This window comes from Anopheles cruzii, chromosome 3, assembly GCF_943734635.1.
Source record: "Anopheles cruzii chromosome 3, idAnoCruzAS_RS32_06, whole genome shotgun sequence".
NCBI lineage: Eukaryota > Metazoa > Arthropoda > Insecta > Diptera > Culicidae > Anopheles > Anopheles cruzii.
This window is the reverse complement of record NC_069145.1, coordinates 6,178,743-6,197,128: the sequence shown is the minus strand read 5'-3', so window position 1 is coordinate 6,197,128 and position 18,386 is coordinate 6,178,743. Positions and strand designations below refer to the sequence as shown.

The window sequence follows — 18,386 nt, the reverse complement described above, 5'->3', positions numbered from 1 at the left end:
ATTTCTATAAAACTTACGTTGACATTCAATATCTATCGCATATGTATCTTTTGCTATTACGTGAGCTCTTGCTTCTGAGCCATCGGTCGTCGTTCGGTAACGCTGAACGTTTTAAAACTATGCTACGGAAATGGTACTATCTCGGATTGTTCAACTATCAATAATGGTCTCTTCCTAGTACAGGTATGCAGGACCTTTCTCGTATGTTCTTTTGAATCCATAAAACGTCAGTAACCTTTTCGCACATTCTCTTTCGTCTCTTTCAAAAGTGGGCTTAAAGATACTAGTAAAGGAGGAGTGTAGAATAATGTGTGATTTTTACTAGGTGAGATTATGTACTTGTTCAAGTAATGTATTAGGTCGAAGGTGTTTAACGGAACAATTCTTTGTCACTATTCAGAAGAAACGAATCGCGTGGTGGTTGCTGAAGTCTGTTGAAACCACTGGTACGTCACAAACAACACTGAAACGGGGTTGTGAGGGATGGCAGGTAAAAAGAAGAAAAACCGGTCAAATCATATGATAATGAAACCAATACATTTTATTAATTCATTCAGATGTAATTCTAAATCATGTTTTACGCTCTGTAGAGCTGCTACACGGTATCAACATGTAATTTAGAGTTTCTTTAGCGGAAACATTGAGCAGTCGAACGAGTTGATCTTAAACAACACAAAGTGCAACAAAACGGGTGAATGTCAGAAATAATATGCGTTCCCTAGAACAATGCCTTTTCTATGGTTGAAAATAATGTGTTACTAAAACAAACTGTTTTATAGACATTGAAAGTTAATTCCTATGAGAAATAACGCTTTTCGATTCTTTGTCGACTCTTATTCGCCTCTCTGATTAAGTTGTGTTACTGTCCCTGTGTTTCTTACTTCTTTCTAAATGAAAAGGATACTATTATAATTGAAAGCAAAACCAAGCACAAAATTGCAGAAATTTGCAAAAAAAACTTATAGCTACTAACCAATGATAATGGCGCTGCGCATTGTTCACCAGCAGAGCTGTGTTAAACTTTAGCATACAAACTAAAAGATAAATTTGGTCATATGTTAAACCCTACTTTAAAGCGATGCTCGACTAGAGCGACGTTGAGCAAAAACAAACGTAGAATAAGAATAAATTGAACGTGTTCGTTAACAATTCGATGCATTCGGCAGAAATGGGATTGTTGCTACTAAAAGCCATTAACAACCGTCGGTAAAAAGGAAGATGTTCTCTCTGGTATCCACCGAAAAGGATGACTCGTGGCCCATCATTCCACCATTCGAAATCAGTCGCTGGCTACAGAATTAATTCAGCAGTGCATTCGCTCTAACATCTAACCTTTGAACACTACCAAACTGTTAACGTAACACTCCGGCGCCGGGTTGTGACCCATTCGTTGTGTAAATGCCAAAAATAAGAGATGGACGACGATTACAAATAATTTCTAAAGCGCTCCAAAAGTGTCGTCCAGCTGTTTGCGTTTGGTTCACTAATATTTTTGGTTACTACATCAGTCTGCGGTCCATTCCCGAAGACCGAAAGATATATCACTCCTTCCCCGGTGAAGCGGAACTAGCTAAACCTATCCAAACTAATAAGCCTAAAATGGAAAAATGAAAACTTATCAAATCAAAGCATGAAATTATCCCCTGACCACCTAAACTAATGAGAGATTTCCATTGAAAGTTGGCAGCAGCGGTTCCGACTTTAGTTCAGCCACCACGTCGCGATAGCGTGTGCTTCTTTCTTGCACACTTCCTGTTAATTCTGTGATATGGTTCGGAGCTCTTACCACACACTCCCAGCCCTTTGGCCGATCCCAACAGACACTCCCCCTGTTTCCCGCCCCATGTCACGACAGAATTTAAAATAGTAACAGGTGTGCCAAAAAGGCAAGAGCGGATGGTGAGATAGGAGATATCGAACGCCCTTCGACCGGCGTACAGCGGTCTAGAGCCGCAAGGATCCTGAGAATGGTACGTATGCAGTTACGACGACAGGTAGTCGTCGTACACGTCCATTCCCCAACGCCGGGCCTAGTGGAACCAGTCGAGGAAGTTGTGCTGCACGAACATTGGGAACAGCATCGAGAAGAAAATACCGGTGAAGATGCCGGTGATGAGCATGGCGGCCGCAAACATGCCGGCCGTCATCGCGTACTGCGGTTCGACCGACTGCGGTGCGTACATCATACCGAGCGAGCTGAGGTAGCCGGACGAGAAGGCCATCACGATGCCGATTCCCCAGTACACCCAATCGTTGTCGATGTACACCGGCAGCACCCGAGTGATGTTGAGTGGCTGATAGCTACAGAACAGGAACAGGGGCAGAAAGACGGCGCGCAGCACGACGGGCCACACGAGGTACTTTGGCTTGGGCCAGGTTACCCACGACGTCGTCAAACTGCCCAGCATGGCGCACACGTTGAACGTCAGGAAGCAACAAATGCTCACGAACAGCTTTTCCGGCACCGGGAATTCACTGTCCATGCGCTTGATATCCGAATGAACGGCCGGAAAGACGGACAGCGTGACGAAGAACACGAAGAACACGTTGAACAACTGCGGAAACGCTTGCTTGAAGATGGTCCAGTACGGAGGCCGTGCGCCCGCGTTCAACCGTTTATTCGATTCCATTTCTTTCTCGTTCATCAGCTCGTGGTAGCGATAAAATTTCTGCAATAGACAAACAGTTTATAGGTGGTGCGATCGGAAGGGTGTGCCACGGCCATCTCACTCACGTTCAGTGGTAGCGCGAAATAGGTATCGAAGCACAGCAGTAGCACGAACATGGCCGTGATGAAGTAGTAGATCGCGGCTGTTCGCACGGAAGAGGCAAACTCGGAGCTGAGAAGTGAGATGATTGAAGCGAACGTACCGCTAACGTTGGAACCGAGCACGACGGCACCGGTGTACTTGAACGGTAGCTTCGCCGCCATTCCGTACACCGAGTTCTGGTAGATACCACTGGCCACTGGAATGGATAAAGCGGGCCCCCGGTTAGCACGGATCAAACCACCCAGTGAACGACTTACTGTTCAAAATGACCACCGTGGTCATCGTTATCCAGAAGAACGCTCCCGGCCACTCGGACGAGTTGATCATGGCCAGCACCACCGTCACGACGAAGGCGATCACTTCGATCATGATGCTGTAGACGATACGCTTCGTAAGGTTACCGCTGAAAGGTACAAACATGGAGAAGTTATGTAAAAACCAGCCACAGAAACTTGAACGTTTTGAAGTGGGATTTTTCATTGACGCGTTGCATAACTTCAGGCGTATCACTTGAACGGAATTCGAAAGATTCCAACAGCGCCTAGATATAGGCAATCTTCAAACACCGGTTATGTTTTCGTATTATTTAGACGAAACGTTTGAAACGTAAGAATACGCCAGTGCTGGCAGCATTTTTCGAAGGTTACAAAGGTTAATGTCAAATAATTGCCGAAAATGAAGGGTCGTAAAATGTGCGTTCAACATTCGTGGGCCAGTACGCCGGTTAACGGTTATTTAATTGGTTATCGTGTTCGTTAACGTTGGCCCTACGTTCATCGGTGTTAATTAGATCAATTGTCGATTGTATTCTTTCACCAGTTCAAAAGTTAGTTCCCTCAGTATGACCATGGTTGAAAATGGAAGGAGCGTGTACTTACCCAAGGTTGACGAAAATGTTGAGCCAATTGAACAAAAGATTCGGAATTTGCGATGCAAAGCCGAGGGAAGATAGAAAGTATGTGCCATATTCCGACTCGACACCGGTGTAGTTTTGACTAAGCTTGTAATCTACGAAATACTGTTAAAAGCCACAAAAAGTAACATAATTAAGGTCAAGCAGCAGAGGGAGACTAAACCCAGGATTATGCTTACGGATTTGGCAGTGATGAACATGTTCCACGGCATTAGCGTACCGATGCCGTGGATCATCAGAACGATGAAGACGAGCAGCATTTTGTCCTTCGGTGGATTGAGCTGCATTTTCGCTCGCTCCATCGTCAGCCCTGGAAGAAGGTTCCATCGCGTTAGCAGATAGTACAGCGTGAAAAGCATTCCGAACACAAAGACACAACACACGCCAGCAGCAAACGGGGGTCCAGCTCTTTCTGGCGACGGCACTCGAGTTCGACTGTCGAAGCAAACGTGCCCAAGAGAAGCAACAAGCGGCGGTTGGGCGCAAAATACCCTCGGTCCACGCGAGGACGAAGGCACGCAATCTGAGGCCTCTCGCGATAATAGCAGCGTGGTTCCGTAAACAACGGGGACCTCCGAAGCAACTCTCGCGCCAGAAGAAAAACTGACACTGGAATTCCACCGAAGAGAGCGCGTCTGGAGGATGATAATGCAGCGGACGAAAAGGAAACCGCGATGAACCGCAACGATGCAGAATAACTCGGAAGAGAGATTCAAAGCTCCAGAGGGCTTGTTGGAGGGCCAGAGCAAAAAAAGGGGGGTTTAAAAATTATAGACTGATCTTGTTGCTGTTGGTTTGCGCCATGTCCCGCCGCACCATGGGAGCGGTAGTCCCCATGGTGAATTCTGACATCACGAAATTGCTTGTTGCACCGGTTTTCTTATCGTCCACCGTGCGCGCTGGCAGACACGAGAAGAATAAGATGCTTTGATTACTCTCGCAATCTTCAATGGCCACCGTAACATCGCGCCGCAGGAAAACTTCAAGGAAATTGCTTCTCTTCGATCGCCGCCAGGTATCATGATGAATCCCCCTGTGTCCAGACAACGGCTGCGTTTCTTCATGACATACCACGATCGTTTCTGTTTTCGCCCGTTTGGAAGTTATGCTCTGTCAACTATTCACAACACAAAGAGAACATGTTTCAACTTTCATTTATATTCAAGCTTAAAAAACTTTATGAGTCACTATTTTTTACGATTTTTTATTAATCAGTTTCGATTTATTGAGGAATTTCCTTCGACATTTTTCGGGCCAAACCGTTACAGTGATGCGATACGATCCCTGCGTGATTCAAAATAATATGAAAAATTTCAATACTCTGCAATACTAATAATCGATTATCGAAAATTAAGAAAAAAAAGGCACAAAAACAGGATCTGAAAATCCTCATAATTTATGAGGATGGTACGAGACGACAGAGAGTTATGCGAAGCTCGGGGACTTGTTTCAGTGTGCCCAAAAATGATTGGAACATCGAATTGGTTGCCGATTACCTTTGTTGTCCCGGGCGAGTCTTGTGAAAGGAAAAGTGTTGTTATACGCGGTATTATTCATGTAATTGCGCATCTGAGAAAGTTTTCGCATGGTGCATAATTGCTTCGAACCGTATAGTATTCCACTTTCGAACTGGCTCTGCTGATACTGCAGCTCCACAGAGTCACGAGGAGAGTGCACCAGAAACCCTGTTGCTGCAGGAAGACCTTGTTTTGGTCTGCAGGTCGTATGTTTTGTTCCCGACATGAAATCGACACCAAAAAAACGCAGGCCCCGTGCCGAGAACAAACATTTCTGCAGCCACAAAGGGTTAGGCATGATGTACCCGCAAAGCAAAAAAACACCATCCCCACGCATTCCTTCGTGGCGGGCGTTTTGTTTTGGCCATAAAACGATGAAACTTACAATAAAACAACTACACTAAGAAAAGCCTAACATTGTCAACCCAGAAGTAATATTAAACGCTGATTCGCCATAAAAAAGTGGAAGGCGCAAGTGAACCCACATTTTATGCATATCGTTTTCGGAAAGAGCTTACCTTTGAAATTGAGCTCATCGTTGGATAAATTGGTTTCCTCCCAGGCCGGCGTGAGTCGCACCGGTTCCGACTTTTCCAAGAACGGTGACTTTTCGGCTTCATTGTTACCGTTGGCTAGAGGTGGATGAGGTTAAAACGGAAAAGAAAAGGAATTAGTGTGGAAACTGTGAAAGCTATGTTTTTTGTTTTTCTTTTACTGCGGAGACCAATGACCTGTGACTTTTTGTAAATTTAACTCATATATTTGTGTGGGTTAAAAGCCTCACGGGCGATGTTTCTACTGTTTCTCAGACTTTGTTGTCATTTCTTGTTGTCTTTTTAATTTAATTTGCCGCGCGAAGTACATAACTTGCGAGAGAAGACCTCTCTGGCAGCGGGCATCAAATCAATCACATCCGGCGGTAGCTTATGTTTTTGAATCCGAGCACAAACATTGTCAGTTGGCGTAATTTTGTACCACCCAAAAGGTCAAGCAATTCGAGGGCAAGGTCAAAACGCCGGGGAAATCGACCTAGACCACCCATTAACTGTCCGATACTCGCGTGCGCTAATTTATGGGCCACCGCCCCAAAACAGATTGCCTCCTGCCCGGTGGTCACGCTCCCCCGAGAAAGTAATAAGACAATCTCGCGATCGTTTTCATCACGCTCATCAACCATCAGCCTTTGGCCACTCGCCGATGCGCCAAACGAAAATCTCGATCACTTTTAATTAGAGCCGACGAGCTCTAATAAATAACGGCCCGCAGTGTCAACTGCACCGTGCTCAGCCACATCACGATCGTGCCCGGCGTTAGGATAATCACATGCTGTCTGGTACTTGAAGCCAAAATCGCACGAGCCATTTGCGCGATCTTCGCCAAGAGGATCGTTCAGCGAGCGCGATCCACGTTGGAATTGATGATCCACCGAGGGGGGATGAGTGATTGCGAAGCTGGTGAATTGATTCTTCAGAACGTGGCGTGCGTGAAGAATGGACGAAATAAATTTGATCTATTTATACCGTCACACGCTTCAAAAGCCCCTCCGCTTCGGGGAGAGGGTGCTGCCCTTGCCGCCGCTTCTTTCACGTTCTCCCATCGGAATGGATGAGCAATAGATCAATTGAGCGAGAATGCGTGTAACGGTCGCAGAGCGAAGGGGTGTTGAAAGAATGTCTTTTGATCATCCGGACACAACCAATTCATGAACGTATTATGATTGCTCAAGCGGGTAGGGATAAGATGCTGGCTCAATTCTCTACCCTTGCGCCTAATGACAGATACTTGCCGGCCCGGCACGTGGGATGGTATCGTTTCCTGGCGCGTGCATAAATTATTTATCGTCCACCGCTCGGTGCCAATCAACAGGGGGAAGTTACTCATTGAAGGAGCATGTTTCGCGTTATACACATTTCATCCAGCCGACGTACCACCTTCTAGCGTACTGATCGATCACAAGCATATGGAGGCTTATCAAACAACGTCCTGTTTCTTTGGCAACTAGCAAGAAGAGCGCGGAATTAATAACGATAAGAGTGTTCATATTGTATAATATTCCATCAATTCTTATCACTTCCAGTGTGTACTAAAACTTAGCCAGCGCCGGCGGATCATTTTTGCTGAGCCCTGATTTGGTTCGTGCACAACATCGGTATTCATACCCGCCTCATACGGGTCACTCTTCGCTTCTGGGCTACGTAAACGTTAAAATTAGCGTCCATCTAATTTGGACACCCACTACGTCGTTCTCACTAAAAATCACGATCGTTCACGCGCTACCACCAAACAGCAATAAGGCGGCGTTTCTATTTGTTTATTCGGCCAGCGCTGGTGTTGGCCAGCGCGCCTGCCGATTCACGCCAAAGTTACTTACCCCGGTTGCTAACGACGCTAATGCTTCCATTTGTGCGGCCGCCGCCCGATAGAAGATTTTGACTATCGTACGAGGCCATCCTCGGGTCTGTCGATGGTGGTCTGTAATAACGACTGTTGGCGGTCAATTTCGAGTCCACGTGCCCGATGGACTACAACAGTGCCGCGTTTACGATCGATTTCGGGCGATCACTGGCGACGTGTATTACTAGCGGACGCTCCGGTTTACCAACATTTGAGCGTCAAAGCTCGATAGGAGTGGAACTTCCCAAGATTAGACCGTTTATGTTTCCCAGCGCTACAATTTAATGCATTCTACTATCAGCTACGTTCAACTATTCCTTCTCACGTCCGTTTTTGTCGGCTGAAAGCGAATGGTCGCGAGTGAGATTCCAGTTCGTCCTTGGACCTCCACAGTCACCACAGGCCACCCTCCAATCAGTCTGGAAATAGATCGAAACAATGGCAGATCATTATTAGATAGAAGCAGGCCGATGCGTACGGCCGATGATAATGGAGATATCTGAATGGTAGGATCTGTGCACCACAACCTGTTGGTCACTTTGCCAGCGGTGTTGTGCCCAGAAACAGCAATCAATTAACAAGGGTCCTCTCGCCCTTATCGCTTGTCGATGGGTCGATAGCTAGCTGTTCGATTGGAACAATCAGGCTATGATGCAAGAGAACCTTACCCACCGATCGTTTATGCTCGACTGATGGTTTCTGTTTGCATACTCTCTCTCTTGGAGCCATCTCCTTACGGTACGCATCTGGAGCACACAAGTCGGACCTGATAACGGACCAAGACAGGAGCAGAGCTAATCCCCCAGTGGCTTATTGACGACTGGTCTGCTTGTTTGTTTTTTGTGATAATTTGCTCCAACAATATGCCTGGCCAGATGGAGCGCGGCTCCAATCGGCGACCGACTAACGATAATGGGCTGCACCGTGTCACGAACCCATGTGCGGCAACCGCAATGCAATTTGTAGCAATTGTTTATGACTGTGCGTACGATTTTATTCAATGCATCGAAGGTTCAATTGAAGCTGCTGTTAATTTAATTGCAGGGCACCGCTCCCCACCCGGGGTTAACCCGTTTAACGTACATCGTAACGTCGTACGTGATACGAGTCCAACCCGATAAGGGGCGGAATGTCGAACGGTCTCGGTAGGCCTCGAGCGTAAAACGTGACGATGCGAGTGAATCAACAAATACCGGCAAACAGTATCGATTTCAGCCAAATTCTCGTGCTCTTATAAACGCGAAACACCTTTGTTTACACGCCGATAGCACGGCGCATAAATGGGGCGCAAAAGGCACCGCCGATATCGTTGCGTCTTGCGTAAAGCTTCCCGGTACGTTGGTCCACGTGCAAGGGTATTTACCGCCAATCGGTCGATAAGGTTCTCCCGTTCTTGGCGCCATCAGTACCAGGAAATCACATGGCGAAACCACTGCGCAGCGCCACCCTTTTAGAGCATGTGCTTTTTTACAGTGACGCAATTGCAATCGCTTGTTGAGCTGCAGAACGATAAATCTATCCGGACTATGTTTGCGCTTCGCAGTGCAGTGTTCCGCCACAGACGATAAGCCACGATAACACAACAGGGCCCCATGTCATCCCATGATCCGGTGGCGAGGCTTTTGGGCGATGTTGCATGTTTGCTCTGGGCACATGGGCTCTCGCGGCCCCGAGGGTTTCACTGCAGGTCCTTACCGGCACAGCTTCACATTTACCGGAAGTCACTACCACTCTAACCTCGAACGGCACTGTCACATGTCGTCGATCCGTCGCAGTTCACGACTGCTGCCGCCACCGCCGACTATGTTTTAGGCATCGATTCGATAGAAAAACTATTTTTAGCAAAGCACATTTCGGTGCTTTGGCATTTGACGTGGACAGATGTCGCGTGCTGAGACTGCAGACTGGCCATGCTGCCAACGATACTGCTGCTGCTGCTGCCGGTGTGAAACGATTAAAAACCCATTCGTCAGGACGCTGCTGAGGCATGCGAACACATCCCTGCGCCGCTGCAATTTGATCCCTTCGCATCGCGCCCCGGATTGAGCGCAAAGCGTACTTTGCTAACCAATATAAATGTGCATCACCTGAAAATTGGCACACTTTGTCTTCGCAGGGGGCGAGTACGCCTTTGTGTTGGATATAGCCGTATCAGCGTTCGCATTTGATCGATCAAACAAAAGGCAAGCGCTGATAAGCTTCTTAGAGTAAATCAGTAGCAAAACGAATCGCGCCTCGAGAAGGTGTTCCTTTCGCTTACCTTACTTTCGCACCACCCAACGGCAAGTTTGGCACCGCAAAGCGGCAACTTTCTGCGGATTCGGCACACGTGATTATAGCATTCTCCGCCAGCAACACGCCGCCACGGAACCGCTTTTTATTTCTCGCTTCGTGCGACTAACCCAAACATTGCTGAAGGCAGACGACAGCATTAGGAGCCAAAATTTTTGACCAAAACAAAAAAACTCAAATTGGCGCTTCAAGTGACAGTTGAATTTGGGCACGATTTTGCCGGGGAAACGATTGTTTGCTCTGCCATTTTCTGTTATAATGTTAAAAAACACAGGTTAGAGAATTAATTTGATTCGTAACAGTTCCTGCAGCATGAAAATGATGCTTTTGATGCTCAATTCGAGCTAAGCATCGAATGGCGCCAATCAGTTTCGCCTCAAGTGAACCCTGCACTATTTGGTCCAAAACTCCCTGGCTTCACCGTCAACCCTGGATTTTGCCGGCTTTGTTTGGGTGTCAACTGTCAAAGCAAGTAAACAACACATAGCAGGCGTTCTGAATAGTTAAATAAAACAAGTGGTTAAAAGCTACACAAATCACGATGGTGAGCACCAAAACGCAGCTGGAGGAACTGCAGGAGTACTTTAAAGGCCACAACAAAACCAGAGAAGCATCGAAAGCGCACACGGCCAAGGTGCACTCGGTCGGGTGGAACTGCGATGGGCGTCGTTTGGCGTCCGGTTCGTTCGACAAAACGGTGGCCGTGTTTACGCTGGACCGTGATCGATTGGTACGTTGCTGCTGCATTGCTACGAAAATTGGTCCACAACTACAATTAATGTCGCATTACAGAACAAAGAAAACACTTACCGTGGCCATACGGGTTCGGTGGATCAGCTGTGCTGGCATGCGTCGATGCCGGATCTGCTGAGTACCGCCAGTGGAGACAAAACGGTCCGCATCTGGGATGTGCGCGTGGGCAAGTGTGCCACGTTTATCAATACGAAGGGCGAAAACATAAACATTACCTGGTCACCGGATGGGAACACGATAGCGGTCGGGAATAAGGAGGATCTCGTAACGTTCATTGACACCCGGACGCACAAAATACGGGCCGAGGAGCAATTCAGCTTCGAGGTGAACGAAATCGCCTGGAGCAACGGGAGTGACCTGTTCTTTCTCACCAACGGCCAGGGCTGTGTGCACATACTGAACTACCCGAATCTGGAGCTACAGCAAATCCTGAAGGCCCATCCGAGCACGTGTATCTGCATCGAGTTCGATCCCACCGGCAAGTACTTTGCGACCGGTTCGGCCGACGCACTCGTGTCGCTGTGGGACGCTGAAGAGCTGGCGTGTTTGCGCGTGTTCTCGCGGCTCGATTGGCCCGTCCGAACGATTTCGTTCAGTCACGATGGGAAGCTGCTGGCATCGGCCAGCGAGGATTTGATCATCGACATCGGCGATACCGAGACGGGTGAAAAGGTGTCCGACATTTCAGTCGATGCGGCCACCTTCACCGTCGCTTGGCACCCGAAGCAGTACATATTGGCGTACGCCTGCGACGACAAGGATACGAACGATCGGCGCCGGGATGCGGGCAGCTTGAAAGTGTGGGGTTTCTCGGAGTAATAAACAAATACATAACTTGTAAGTCTTCAACAGTAAATTTCCATGTAAAATGTGTCTAACTAGGCCCAAGTTTCCTCCTGATAGCGGTTGGTTTTGATCATCTCCTCTACGTAGCCCGCGTCACCGATCGCTTCGGCTAGCGCTTCCTTTACGGCTTCTGGCATATTTTTCGAACTTCCCGAAACGAGCACCCAACCGCCGAGTTCTATCAGCAGCTTTTTCAGGAGCACACCTTCCCTTCGAATAAGGTGCTGCACGTAAACTTTGTCCGGTTGATCTCGCGAAAAGGCACAAAACAGCTTGAGCATACCATGCTGTTCCATCCGCTTGAGATCGGCTTCGCAGTGGAAATCGGCGGTAGAACTGCGACACCCAAAGAACAGAACCAATGGCCCGGCGGTCGGCGTTTCCGAAAGTTCACGTTCCTGCAGCACACCGAGAAACGGCGCCAATCCGGTTCCGGGACCAATCATAACGAGAGGAGTTTTCTGGAAAGTAAAAATGCAAATGAGCGCACATCACGATTGACCCTGATTTGACGAACCTTGTCCGCAGGAAGTTGGAATGTGCTTTTACGAACCCAAGCGCCGATTACATCGCCCGGCTTGAGTTGCTTTAACCAGTGCGAACACAAACCTCGACGGGGCACGCTGAGCTTCGTTTTGTACTCGATAATTGCAACCAGGATCTGAATTGTGCTGCTGGCCGCGGCTGAGGCAATCGAAAACGCTCTCGGTTTGATCGGTTGGAACAGCTCAAACATCGCTTCCAGCGAGAGGCATTTGGTGGCGTGTGGAAAATCTTGTAGCACCTCCAGAATCGTCCGTCGTGGTCGATTGGCGTAGGAAAACAGTTCCTCCTGTCCTTCGATACTGGCAAACTCGAGAAGTTTTTCCCTTTCGAGCTCGTTGTCGCATTTTTTCGCCAAAATGGTAAAGGCTCGGGCGCGAGGTATTGCCGTCAAGTCCCAGTACTGTTCAGCAATGATCGACAGCGGAAGAGGTTTCTGTAGAATGCAAGGTACCGGCATTTCTGAAACAAAAGAAGGAACACAATTTGAACAAACTTTGTCATCCATGTGATTCAAAACGAGGGGATGGTGCATTTGACGTTCTCCACTTCTTTGTAGTATTCAACTCGGTTTGCTATCCACGAACTGTCATTCGGTCGGCATCGTGCATTTGTTTACGTTTCGCACCCCGGCGGCAACGAAAGTGTGTTTCTTGGTGGCCGTTAAATAGCACCGAAAATTAAACCATGTTACGCCGTCAGGCACGCTTGCGCAGGGAATACCTGTACCGTAAAGCGGTAGAAGGACGACATAAAACGCAGCAGGATAAAAAAGAGCGCATAAAACGATCGCTCGAGGAACACATTCCGATCCATGGCGACCTGAAGAAGGATGCCCTGGCGTTGCAGGAGAAACTCAAATGGACCGACGAAGGCCCCAAACGGGCGGCCGAAATTGCCGGTGTCAGTGGTGGGGCGAACACGGTCGACTCGAAGGACGACGAGTATCGTTACGCGGGATGCGAAGACCCCAAGATTATGATCACCACGTCCCGCGATCCATCGTCGAAGCTGAAGCAGTTCGTGAAGGAGCTGCGGTTGATCTTCCCGAACGCGCAGCGCATGAACCGTGGTAACTTCGAGATGAAGCAACTGGTGCAGGCGTGCCGGGCCAACAACGTGACGGATTTCATCGTAGTGCACGAACACCACGGCGTACCGGACAATCTTATTATCTGCCACCTGCCGTACGGGCCGACCGCGTGCTTCAACGTGTCCGGTGTCGTGATGCGCCACGACATACCGGACATTGGGCCGATGAGCGAGCAAAAGCCGCATCTGGTTTTTCACAACTTCAAAACAAAGCTGGCCGAACGGACGATGTCGATCTTGCGCTACCTGTTCCCGGTGCCCAAGGAGGACTCGAAGCGTGTGCTGACATTTGCCAACCACGATGACTACATCAGCTTCCGGCACCACACGTACCGGATGGTGGACCGCGAACTCGAGCTCACGGAAGTAGGTCCCAGGTTCCAGCTGAAACTCTACCAGATCAAGCTCGGCACGTTGGATGAGCTCGATGCAGCCGACACGGAATGGGTGTATCGACCGTACATGAATACGGCCGCAAAACGGCGCTTTCTCTCGGACGAAGATGGCTGGCAGCAGGAAGATGAAGTGGAAGGGTAGGCCCTCGCGCGTCTTTATGCAAAATTGGTCCAATAAATATTGTTAAGCACTGGAGCTATTCTATATCTACCCTTTCGCAATGAGATAAAGACCATTCCGATACAATGTTGCAAACCGGTAATCGCAGTCGCACCTAACGATAACGTGCCCTTCGAACGTGCAGTCCGCATGTCACTACGGAAGTTGAGTCAAAACATCGTTACGTGTGTTCGCTACTCACCTGAATCGATCGCTTTCACCTCGACGCTCGTGTCCCGGTGCAAGGCGATACCATGGTCGTAGAATATTTCAAACAACCCATCGACGGACTCCGGCGAATTGTGCGGTCGAACGTAGAGCACATCCCCCGGGGACCAACTGACGGACGGGCTCTTTTCGAACGTTATCAACCGCACATCCTGAAAGTGGTCCGGTGCCGTGGTGCGCCGATTTTCTCGTACCATCGTCCGAAATCCGTTGGGCATTTTTAGTTCCGCGTACAGATCGAACCCAATGTTTCGGCTCCGATCGGCGTGATGATCCGTGGTCACCACATGCCACCGATACTCTCGTGGGCTTTCGCTTAACCTGTGTAGACCAGCCGGCAGGGGGGCAATCTTGCCCAGCTCGGTCCACAGTTGGTTTATCCACGGCAGAAACACGGCCCCGTACCCGAGGTCGTGCTGATCGTCACAGAGCCCGACCGGCAACAGGGCACCGCCACCGAGCTGCAGCAAGCGTTTGTGCAGCTTCTTGGCCACATAGTTGAACTTCGGGTACCGCGAGTCGCCCAGTCCGAGCACACCAAAGTGCACCGCCCGGAGCGAATCAGCCGGGAGGCTTTTGCGCAGCAGGAACTTCCAGAACCGCTTCATATTGTCGGGCTCTTCACCCTGGCCGTAGGTAGAGCACACACACACCACAAACCGCTCGCCTATCAGTTCCGACACGTCGTACTCGTCCATCGGCAGGACGTTACCGCGGAAGTGGTACATCTTCGATTCGCGCCATATCTGCTCGGCAAGATCCTGGGCCGTTCCCGACTGGCTACCGTACAGAATGGTCAGTTTGCGTGCCATCGTTACGCCCTCGAGCCTCTGGGGGAGTTCTGGTGCACGGCCGCGAGTTCTGAAGATTGGCACTACGGTGAAGGCAATCAACACAGCCGTGTGTTTATATTGGGTCGACGTTTGGTCAACGAACCCGCGAGCTTTGTTCCCAATCAGCTGACTGGCAAGTGACAGCTGCGCGGCTGTTCGTGTCGCATGCTTCGATAGGTCGGCGATTTTAAGCGCGCAAAAACGGAACACGTGCACCATGTGCAAAGAGATGAGCATTAAGACATCGGAAATGGATTTTCTTTCATGGCGGACGTAACACAAGGAAGTAAAAGTCTAGCTACCACACGCATAAGTCTGTGGACATTTTGCATAGTTACCGTTACTGGTTTATTTAAAACTAGTGCTTGCCGCTTCTTTTGCTGCGCCTGATGCATGGTTCTTAAGTTAGCGTGTAAGGATTTATTGTCTCACAATCATGATGTAATTGTAAAGTTTACCATTAATTGTGCACTCCCGTTGCACCACTGTTGCTGCAAGCCAGCGCCCGGCCGCCCGCCTTCATGCCTATTGTGCTCCGGAGCGGGTTTGCAGTTGCTGCCAAACGCCGAACCGTTTGAAAGTTAGAGCGGAGTTGAGTTAGTTAAGTTTGTTTCACAATTGGTTTTTCGGTGTTCCGTTCTCTTTAGAATTTGTGCTCGTTGCCCTGCTGTTCCTGCGTACGCTGCGTGAATGTTGTTCGCAGTTTCACTCTTCGTTTTACTGTTTCCAAATTGTGTGATCGTATTTCGCCCCAGCGGGATTGTTTGGCAAACTTTCTTCTCCCCATTATTTGCTTTCTTCGTACTGCCGTAATATAATTATTGTCATGTAATTGACGGTTGGCTTTTGTAATGGGCATTTCGTTTCATTCCCTCCGTTACAACAAAGAACATGCAACGTCCAACTTTCACGAATTAAAGAACTGTCTTTTGGTTAGCCCCAAACTTTTGGTTATTGTCTTCCTTTTTAGCGCGGCTTAATTGCACGGTTTGCGAAACTTCAACGGAACATCATCATTCGAAGCTGTAGCGTGTTTAGTTGCACAGCAATCAACCGAGAAAAAAAATCAACAAACAATAAGCTTTGTGTCGTTTTTTGTCGCTCAGCTGTACCAATAACGACACACATTAGGTTGAGCGACTATGGCCTCCAATTTTCTGGCCATTTCTGCTTTTCGTTTGCTATTGTTTGTGTGGTAAAATTGTAATTCTAACGGTAATTCGGCGCCTTTTGTTTAGTTTAATTTCGTAAAGGATTGTAAAATTACATGTACAATGTATAATTATAAATTTTGTTTCAGCTTAGTCTTAGGTATGTATATATATATATATATATTTGTATGTATATGCGATCATCATCATCATCGTCATCACTATCTTTATTGTCCATTATTGTCGTAATTAGATGATTCTCGTTCATTATGTGCGCTTCTCAAAGACAAGAAGAGTAGAATGATCTGCCACCGCTTCGGCGCCGCAGTGCGTCCGAGTAGTGTAATTTGAATGAATTGCATTTCGCCAGCCTATTTTGAGTTTTTTCATGCTAAATTTACAATTACGGTTAGAAAGAGTTTATTTAAGTGAAGGTGTACACCGTCTGCCCGGCGTCCATCTTAGTTCGGTTTCACAACAGCCGCACCCTATTGACTACGGATAAGTTGTGTCACGTTAGTCGCTGTTGTAGTGTGTATCGATTAGCACTGTCCCAGTGTTCCTTTCTGTGTTTTTATATAATTTTGAACAATGATTAGAATTTTCTGCATTTAGTTTTTGCTCGTTTGTTTGTTTTCTTTTTGGTTGTTGCGGCAAGCTTTACACTCAGAGAAGATTGGGTTCAAAAAGTGCTCAAATGTTTCCAATGTACCCATATTTACACGATACCATTTTTGTGGGGTCACTGCACGTTAAATTGTTTGAATTTTCTCCCTCTTCACTGTCTCTGAACGATGCGAAGGTGTGTAGAAAGAAATTGAGTACAATCCGTTTGTTGTGCAATTGTTTTCTTACTCTATCTAAGATGGGTACATTGTTTGTATGCTGGAAAGAGAGTTTCCTTTAGTAATGATCGGCTCGCGGTGCCTTATCGACCTTTGCTTTTTCTACGTTTGTTTAGCTTGTGTAACCGCTACTTTAATACATTGACAGTTGATTGAAACAGTAGTTGATGGAATGGATTATTTGAATGGTCTGTTTTGTTACTTATTATTGTCCGCACATCGTTTCACTTTCCACTCCGGCAGGTTCGCTTCCATACAAAGTTGCAAATTGAAGTTTATTGTCACTTGCACTTGTAAATAAAGTGAGTTTCTCTGTTTCGGCACCCATTTTGTGCCCTTTTCCGCCCTTTTCCGTTCCACTAGTTATTGTCATTTAGTGTTGGAATGTTTTACTTAATCGATTATTGTCACGATTACGATTTCTTTGTTGTAACATTTAACGCCTTCGTCTTTGCCGCTCCCCGAATCCGGCACAGCGACATCAACATAAACTTCGATGTTTTTACAGTGTAAGGTCTGTGTCGTTTGATTTAACTATGTTTCTGTTTTGCTTTGCATAAACTATTCGGAAAGTGTTTTATAGCATTTTTAATATCTACTCAACAAGCAGTAACGTAACGGGCGTAACTTTAACCTAGCAAAACAAAAGTTCACAATCGATTCTGCGATGTAATCGGAAAATACATATTAAAAAAAAATTTTGGAACAGGGTTTGGTAACAAACTGGAAGAACAACTTAGACGTTGTACCAGACGATTCAAGCCGTTCCTGGGCATCCTGTACAAGCACACGCCCGTTCCGGGAGCCATGCCGTTTAACCCTAAGCTTCCGCGGAATATGCTCCATGTTTCAACCGCGCATAGTAAATTGATTAGCTAACGGTTGTGTGTCCGTTTCCCCGATTCGATTCGTTCCGTTACAGCAAAGCTTTGCTTCGTCTGTTGTGCCGCATCCGCTTCCGTTCCTCGTGGGGCCTTCATCCGCCGCGCCGCCATTCCAGATTCACACTAGGTAAGATATGTTTTTCAGCGATATCGCATGGTTGTATTGGTTTTTGGATTTGGGCGGATTGGGCTCGGTTAGCGGAGCCCAAAGACCGCCACCGCCACCGCAGAGAGAGCGCAGCGCTCTGCATTGTAAATGTTTTGAATTGCCTACCTAAAGAACGCCCGCCGTGGCCACGTGACAGGTCGCGCTGAAGCTGCACCCGCTGGAAGCCATATTGGTAGCGAACCATTGGCGAGGCCCGCGGTTGCCGGATCTGTGTTCACGTTCACTATTGTTTTGAAATGATAACCCTCTTCATGTGCTAAGTTGTGTCGGTCGGTCTGTGTGTGTGTGTGGACGGATAAAGACATTGCTTCCATCGGCGCGTGCGGCGCGAAATTGGGTGGTGAGTGGCAGGAAAACGAAGGGCAGAAAAATGGCCACCGATGGTCACACTACCAACATGACTTCCCCAACAGCTTCAGCTCGGTCTCAAAAACTCAACAAACAACATAGGCGCAACGGGCTCCAAAAGATGCCAGCGAGCGAGCGTTGAGTGTCCAAATACACTCTATTTCCTATTTAAACTCCAGCCGCCAGCCGGGGACAATCGCCCCAGTTCCTGCCGACCCGACCCGTCATAGGCGATGCGTAGCGAAGCCCGCG

General features: G+C 47.9%; 4 protein-coding genes across 4 annotated transcripts; 2 read left to right on the top strand and 2 right to left on the bottom strand.

Annotated features, from left to right (window-relative positions):
- Positions 1 to 533: 533 nt before the first annotated feature.
- On the bottom strand, positions 534 to 7,914 carry LOC128272142 (equilibrative nucleoside transporter 1). The gene is given in 7 exon segments (XM_053009891.1): positions 534 to 2,669; positions 2,735 to 2,967; positions 3,029 to 3,174; positions 3,650 to 3,789; positions 3,864 to 3,994; positions 5,720 to 5,833; positions 7,558 to 7,914. Coding segments are annotated over 7 exon segments (1,497 nt in total). The 5' UTR covers positions 7,652 to 7,914; the 3' UTR covers positions 534 to 2,030.
- A 2,459-nt stretch (positions 7,915 to 10,373) lies between these two features.
- Positions 10,374 to 11,459, top strand: LOC128273262 (THO complex subunit 3). The gene is made up of 2 exons (XM_053011198.1): positions 10,374 to 10,617; positions 10,680 to 11,459. Exons 1-2 carry the CDS (start codon positions 10,429 to 10,431, stop codon positions 11,457 to 11,459), a joined length of 969 nt encoding a protein of 322 aa, XP_052867158.1. The 5' UTR covers positions 10,374 to 10,428.
- Positions 11,460 to 11,489: 30 nt separating this feature from the next.
- LOC128275395 (NADPH-dependent diflavin oxidoreductase 1) lies at positions 11,490 to 14,793 on the bottom strand. Its single transcript, XM_053013876.1, has 3 exons — positions 13,879 to 14,793; positions 12,004 to 12,491; positions 11,490 to 11,947 (listed from the first exon to the last, which is right to left on the bottom strand). Exons 1-3 carry the CDS (start codon positions 14,714 to 14,716, stop codon positions 11,519 to 11,521), a joined length of 1,755 nt encoding a protein of 584 aa, XP_052869836.1. The 5' UTR covers positions 14,717 to 14,793; the 3' UTR covers positions 11,490 to 11,518.
- On the top strand, positions 12,717 to 13,658 carry LOC128271930 (U3 small nucleolar ribonucleoprotein protein IMP4). Its single transcript, XM_053009616.1, has one exon. It carries the CDS (start codon positions 12,717 to 12,719, stop codon positions 13,656 to 13,658), a length of 942 nt encoding a protein of 313 aa, XP_052865576.1.
- Positions 14,794 to 18,386: the final 3,593 nt, after the last annotated feature.

Coding starts and splice junctions, on each gene's coding strand:
- LOC128273262 (XM_053011198.1), top strand. CDS start 10,429: ATGGTGAGCACCAAAACGCAGCTGGAGGAACTGCAGGAGTACTTTAAA. Junction 10,618..10,679: donor CGCTGGACCGTGATCGATTG/GTACGTTGCTGC, acceptor GTCGCATTACAG/AACAAAGAAAACACTTACCG.
- LOC128271930 (XM_053009616.1), top strand. CDS start 12,717: ATGTTACGCCGTCAGGCACGCTTGCGCAGGGAATACCTGTACCGTAAA.
- LOC128275395 (XM_053013876.1), bottom strand. CDS start 14,716: ATGGCACGCAAACTGACCATTCTGTACGGTAGCCAGTCGGGAACGGCC. Junction 12,492..13,878: donor GGTGAAAGCGATCGATTCAG/GTGAGTAGCGAA, acceptor CTTTTGTTTCAG/AAATGCCGGTACCTTGCATT. Junction 11,948..12,003: donor TCCAACTTCCTGCGGACAAG/GTTCGTCAAATC, acceptor TTTACTTTCCAG/AAAACTCCTCTCGTTATGAT.